Consider the following 7,614-nt stretch of genomic DNA (forward strand, 5'->3'; position numbering starts at 1 on the left):
TCTTCCCAGGTAAGGGTGGTTAAAGCCCATGTTTAGAGATGATACAGGCCCTAGGAGACCTCAGTTGTATTGCTAATGATCATGTTGTCAAACTGCCTTATAAATATTTATGTTCATACCCTGTATATTGTCTGAGCCTTGACCAAAGAGGCTCATTGTGCTCTCTGTAATGATTGATGCAGACATTCATGAGTCGTTATAGTGTTGATAAAGATTGTCAGAGTATTTGGTAACAGGAGATTCAATGATACCAGCCTCTCACACAAGAATCAAAGACCATCATAAAACATGAAAAAGAATGTAAGATTCAGAGGATGGGGTTAAAGGACTTGAAATTTTATCTCCAGGGATTTAACTGTTCTTAGTGTACACATGAGCTCTCAGTACCTAGATTTACCAGCACAGATGCACAGAAATCAAACCAGTGAAAATTACCACATAAGAGACCCTGAAATGACTGAGTAGTTAGACATGTCTACTGGCAAGCTTAGCGACATCACTTAAATCCCTTAGAACTGAAATACATAAGTCATTCTCTGAGGTAAATCTGTCCCATTTGGTGCAGGTGTACCCTGTTATCACCACTAAGAATAATATAACAATTAAAAATTACAGCAAGGAAGGGAGGTACTCTTGAGGAACCACAGCAAGCTGGAGGTCTCTTGGCATTTGATGACTGGTGGGTAAAATATCATTTCTTTGTTTTGGGGAAGATTTCTGGAGGTTCACTCTTTACTAGTGATGACAGTATCTATGTGTATATAGGTAGTACTAATTGAACGTACTGTGTTTTTAGTTTATGAAATAGAAGAGGACAAAATGTTAGGAATGAGACTTATTGGAAAGTTCCAAGTGGAAAACAGGGACCTAGTGGTGGTAGATTGTGATGGGAGTTCAGAGAGTGTTGGCTGATCATATTATATTTCACATATGATTGAAAATTTCAAAGAGTAAAACTTATGAAATAAAGAAATAACTATCTTACAGGTATATAGAATCTTCATAGAGGCATATATTGCACACTGTGCATATTTCTCCTGTAACATATTGTTCCACCTATTTTTCTGTTTTTCTACTAGACAATTGGAACATCATCATGTATTTACATTCATACATAGATATGTATAACTATGAAAAATTTAAAAGTTAATGATAAGAGTCACATTTAATGGTTTTGATTTTGAGATTGTAGTAATTAATATAGTTATATCTTATTGCATTCATTTTTGCCAAAAGAAATGTAAATTTCTGATAAAAACATATATATATATATATATATATATATATATATATATATATATATATTCCATGCCTTAGTGATAAAATCCTTTGTAGACACATCTATAGTTTACATGTAAAATTTAGTATAATTTAGTTAGTCATGATAGTGGTGTAATATTAATTGATATGTAAATATTTTAACCACATGTACTTTTAGTCATTTTAGTAAATTTTGAAATATATAATCTGTGTGAAAGGAAATATTACTTGAACATATCTGAAAGCACGTTCTAATTCTCTAAAGTTAGCCATTTTTGGAATTTACCGTCTAAATCATCTTCTTCATCATCCTCATCCTCATCTTCATCATATCATCATCATCATCATCATCATCATCACGTCATCATCATTATATTATCATCATCACAAAGCACCATCTGTAAGTCCATGTGTTAACATTGTCCCAAAGAGAAGCAACAGTCTCAGGCCAAAAGTTTTTTGAAAGCTTAGTCACTGAAGTTCCATCTAGAAAATCTGGCCATGGCTCTGGAAAAGTGTTTGGCATGCACTTCCTCAGAGAGGATTAGGACTTGGACCTGAGCGTCCTGCTGCCTGACCCATGTGCATTTTCAGTCCTTCCTCTCCAGTTCTTCTCTGGATGGACTAGATCCTTAACTAAGAAATGCACTGTTCGTGAATATGCAAATCACCCGAGTCTATGGCAGTAAATACAGGGATGTCCACACCCTGAAAACAACCTATTACCACTGTCCTCTCTACAGTCCCTGAACACACTGACTCTAACAATGAAACGGAGCTGGGTCTTTCTCTTACTCCTGTCAGTAACTACAGGTAAGGGGCCCACCAGTTCCAGATCTGAGAGGATACAGGGCCTGAGGTGACAATGACATGTACTCTGCCTTCCTCTCCACAGGTGTCCACTCCCAAGTCCAGCTGCAGCAGTCTGGGGCTGAGCTGGTGAAGCCTGGGGCTTCAGTGAAGATGTCCTGCAAGGCTTCTGGTTACACCTTCACTGAGTACTACATGGAGTGGGTGAAGCAGAGCCATGGAAAGACCCTTGAATGGATTGGAAATATTTATCCTGGAAATGGTGGTACTAACTACAATGAAAAGTTCAAGGGCAAGGCCACATTGACTGTAGATACATCCTCCAGCACTGCCTACATGCAGCTCAGCAGCATGACATCTGAGGACTCTGCAGTCTATTACTGTGCAAGACACAGTGTTACAACCACATCCTGAGTCTGTCAGAAACCCTGGAGGAGCAGGAAGCTGTGCTGGGACTGAGATGACAGAAAGATTAATCCTTAGACTTGCTCAGAAATTATAATTTTGAATGTCTATTTATTTCCTCCTCCTCACAGTCCTCTAGTGCATTTGTCAGCTTTGTAAATATCCATCTATGAGTAGGTGATGATGTTTGTATAAACCTAAAATTCTTCAGATATTGTGAATTTCTTCACCAGTGACTACCTCCATTGACATGTTTCTTATTCAGTAAAACAAAAAAGGGAAAAGCATCTTTGTACATGATAAAAATATCACTGGATTCTGAGTGACTGGAAGTTTTTTGAAATTGTTGGAAATAATGTGTAATAGGAATTTGATCTATGAAATGCAAATCACCAATATTTGGGCAAACAAACAATGCTTTATAGTCTTATGTAATTAGTGACCTCAAGTGTGTTAACTCTTGTACCATGATCCAGCAGAAATTCCAGTCTCTTAGAAGGTGCAAAATATTTATATCAGAATGCAGAGGCATGTAAATATATCTGAAGGTTTGTCAAAATATCATTAAATCACGTTTCATTGAACTTTTTTTTTAACCAACACAATGTTTATGCCTGTTACATTATGTAGGTCCTGAGATTATATGTGTTTGATCCCATATTTACTTCCTTCCCAGTATCAGTAATCATCCCGACAGTCAATACACTTTTTAGAACATGGATCTATACAGATACAACATCAACTCTCATAGTCCATTGCATACCTGTTACTCAGCTTTGTTCTGTAGCTTTGTTAAGAATCTTTCAGAAGCTTGTTTGGCCTTTCAGAGGTGAGTCATGATAGGTCCATTTTTGTGAGCGCTCCATAGCCTCAGTAATAGATCTCTGCTTGAACTGGATCCTACTTTGGGCCTGTAAATGCACTTTATTTTCCTCAGGCTTCTCTTCATTTCCATCCCTGTAATTCTTTCAAACAGAAACAATTATGAGTCAGATATGTGTCTGTGAGATGGCAACCCCATTTGTCATTTGACTTTCTGTCTTCTTGCTGGAAGTGGGCTCTATAAGTTCCCTCTCCCTAGTGTCAGGCATTTCATTGAAGGTCCCTCCCTTTGAGTCCTGAGAGTCTGTCACATTCCAGGCCTCTGGTGCATTCTGGAGGGTCCCCCATCCTCCTATTTCCTGAGGTTGTCTGTTTTCATTCTTTTTGCTTGGCCCCAGGGCTTCAGTACTTTTCCCTCACCCAATACCAGGTCATTTATGTTCTTTTTATTTTCTAATTAAGTAAAGAAACAGAATGAAGCTGAGAGAAGATTCAGGCAGTGTTGGGGAATGGAAATCAGTATTCAGAGTATATGGCAGTAAGAAATAATTTTTTGTAGATATAGAAAGTAGAGAACTTTAAAAATTTAATATGCAAACAAATAATTCTGATAATACCTTCATTGTGTAAGTGTCTTGTACGCTCAAGTGCCCATATTTTAGGTCTTATGTCTTTGTTTAAATTGTTCAATGTATAATCAGAAGCCAGGCCTGAAAGTGTTTAATGATTTCATATGCATAATTATAATGTGTAGTGAGATATACAAGTAAATACATGGGTTTTAGCCTCTCTCATTTTCTTTGACTCTTTGTCTTTGTCTCTGTCTCTCTCTCACCCTGTCTCTTTCTCTGTGTAAGTGTGTGTGTATATTCCCATTTGTTTGCTTTTTTTGTTTTTTGATTCTGTTTTCTATTTTTAAACGGAAACAGTAGAGCTGGGAAAAGATTGCGAAGGTGTTGGGGAATGGAAATTAGTAATCAGAATATATTGCATGAAGCCATCTATTTTCAATAATACATAAGAATTGTAAAATATTAATAAACATAAATTTGTGATATCTGCTGTGTAAATTTCCCATATGCTCAAAAGTCTCATACCTTTGTTTAAATTTTTATAGTGTATTCAAAAGCAAGGATTGAAAGGATTTAGGGCATATGTAAACTGTGAAATGCTTAGGTGTAGTAAAGTACATAAATAAAATGCTTGAGTTTTAGCACCCCCACTCTGTGTGTGTGCATGTGTGTGTATTTGTGTTTGTATGTGTGTTCTTGTGTGTATATGTTTAGTCATGTTTTTTCCGTAATAATCCCTAGGAGCACAGAATAATCTCTATTAGGAAATCTTGTGGGTGTCCCTCCAGGTGTCTTAGAGCAAAATAAACCATGTGAAGGTGAGAATGAGAATGTGGTGCAGATTGACTTTGTCAAACTGGATTGGATTTTGAGGAATTTGAGCACAGATCAGTCATTGTAGGTATATTTCAACATAATAATCGAATTTGGAAAAGTGTCTCCAGGTAACAATAAATTCCATAATCATTTCAAATCCAGTTGCACAGTAAAGCCTAAGGGGTGGTCACATATTGAAACTCTTAAATAAATTTCTCTTCACCAGGAGTGTAGTTCTATTTCTAAAGCCTAGAGTATAGTGTGGTTACTGAACAACAGATTACAGCAGGCCATAATATACAAGTGACACCTCCCCTAAGGATGGTAATAACCTAATTGTGAAAGAGTCTGGGATAGTCATTCTGGTAAATTAGGGTGTGTTCTGTCTCCACAAATAGGAAAATATCACTAGGGTTATTTTGTTTGTTTGTTTGTTTTGGTTTTTGTTTGTTTTTACTAGATATTTTAATTTATATTTCAAATGCTATCCCCTTTCCTAATTTCCGCTCAGAAAATCCCCTATACCCTCCCTCCTCCCCCGGTTCCCCAACCCACCCACTCCTACTTCCTGGCCCTGACATTTCCCTAGAATGGGACATAGAATCTTCACAAGACCAAGGACCTCTCCTCCCATTGATAGCTTACTAGGCCATCCTCTGCTACATATGCAGCTAGAGTCACTAGTTTGTTAAGAACCTACACTCTTAGCTTTCTGAATAGACTTCAGTTAGTTCTTTATTTTTTCACCTTCCTTGAGGTGCCATCCTTATGTGACTAAAATTCCTATAATAAAAACAGTAGGATATTAGAATAAAATAAGAAAAGTTGATAAATGGAATCAAATAAAATATCCACATGATATAAACCCATATGTCAAAGAACACCTTGTTTTTTCATAACAAATCAAGAAATTCAAAATTAATGAAAGACTCTTCAGCCAATTGTTCTAATCTAATTAAATCTGTATTTTCAAGAATGCAAATAGATCCATTTCAGTGTCCATTCACAATACTCATAACCAAGATGATCAAAACCTCAATATAAATTCAGATATCTTGAGCCAAAAGAACAGGATGTGGGGAAGGGCCTTGAACACATTGGCACAGGAGACAACATCCTGAAGAGACCACCAAAGCACAGGGACGAAGAAGTATAATCAATAAATTTGACTTCATGTTATTGAGAAAGTACTGCTGGACAAAGACCAATATCAAAAGGACAAACCATGGACTACAGGATGGAAAATGTGTTCACCAATACCAGATCTACCAGAAGTGTGATATTTAAAATACATACTTAAGAAAGTAGACATCAACAAAAAATAATCCAGTTTAAAAATGAATTGTAAGTCTAAACAGAAGTCTTAACCAAGGAATCACTTTTGAAAAAAGAAGCACTTAAAGGACTGGTCATCATCCTTAGCTGACCATGGAATTCAAATCAAAATGAGTCTAGGATTCTGTCTTACAAATGTCAGAGTGGCTAAATCTAAAGTCACAAGTGACAGATAATGCTGATGAGGATGTGGAGCAAGGTGAACACTTCTCCATTGCTGGTAGGCGTGCATATTTTTATAGCCACTCTGGAGCATATATTTATATTAAAATTACCTTTCCAAGTAAATATCCTTTGTTAGTTAATATTGCTCATAAGTATTTCATTTATTACATATGACAAGCATCAATTGCAAATCCATTTAAAAGGAAGATACAAATTTTCACCCATGTGGTACCAAACATCCATTTATTATCATAACCATCCATAACATATGTAAATCTATGTGTAAGTTCTTCCACTGACAGGAGGCTTTCTTCAGAGGTGAAATGTGATTGTGACTTGGGAGCACAGTCTGTGGTGTTCTATTCACAGGAGTGAGCCTATGTAGCTCTTCTGGGCAAGTGTAGATGTCCTTTATTCCAAGGTTTCCTCCAGTGCCATGTGAAGGCCTCAGCTCAGGAAAAGGAGAGCAGGGGAAACTAGGCATTTTGCATCATCTGGACTTCATTTCATTTTGATTTTCATCAGTGTTTTTTCATAACAAAATTTTTAAATCAAATTTGTAGTATCAGCCCATTGTGTGAGTTTTTGTGACTTAGGATATCTCATTTTTAAGGTATGAGAATCCTTCCATCTGGTAGGATGTCTCAGGTTTATGTACCACACCCATCCTGGTTTGCAGATTTCCCTGCAGACTATTTAATTATCTGACTAAGAACCAGCTCCAATGTTGTAGTAGAATTTCAGGTTCCAGTGGGGTTCCTGAGATTAATGATGCTTATTATTTTAGGGATTCACTTTCTTTCTGTCCTTCTTAAATCAAACACTAATGGCTGGATTATATTTACATCTCATGAGATAAGATCTTTCCTCTAGTAGCAGATGTCATACATCATGTAAGTGTGTGTTTGGTTGGAACTATACTCTGTGCACATCTTCAATTGCATTCCTCACTCCATCAACATATGACATGATTTCCACACAAAATATTAATTGTACTGTCATTTTCAATCCAAGTGATGGAGAATTTCTGAAGGATGAAATGATGGTTTGATTTTATCAATTTCTTCCACTGTAAGCCTTTTCCTCACATGTCACTGTGATAAACAGGGAGACCCAGTCGTTCCTAAAGAACTGATTGGAAATACATTAAATAAAGTCTCACCTTGAGTGTATCTGAGACCTGGAATTTTGAAGATTATAAAGCCATTCAGTGAAATTTTTGAGTAAGTGAGCTGCTCCAAATTTTCCACAATATTTTACAATTGATAAGACTTCATTGACAAGGTGTTTATCATCTATGTTTATATTACATATTTAGACAAACTTTATATTATACATAAAATTAATTCTTGTACCACACAGTCAATACTTATTCTCAGACTTTTAATCTCAGAACCAGAACTACTCTATGAACAAGTGAAAAAATCAG

General features: G+C 36.3%; 1 gene segment (V, D, J or C); it reads left to right on the forward strand.

Moving 5' to 3' along the window:
- The first annotated feature begins 2,027 nt into the window (after positions 1-2,027).
- LOC110315699 lies at positions 2,028-2,484 on the forward strand. The segment is given in 2 exon segments: positions 2,028-2,073; positions 2,156-2,484. Coding segments are annotated over 2 exon segments (375 nt in total).
- The last annotated feature ends 5,130 nt before the right edge of the window (positions 2,485-7,614 follow it).

The sequence above is a fragment of the Mus pahari genome, unplaced genomic scaffold, assembly GCF_900095145.1.
Source record: "Mus pahari unplaced genomic scaffold, PAHARI_EIJ_v1.1 scaffold_9037_1, whole genome shotgun sequence".
In the NCBI taxonomy this organism is placed as follows: domain Eukaryota; kingdom Metazoa; phylum Chordata; class Mammalia; order Rodentia; family Muridae; genus Mus; species Mus pahari.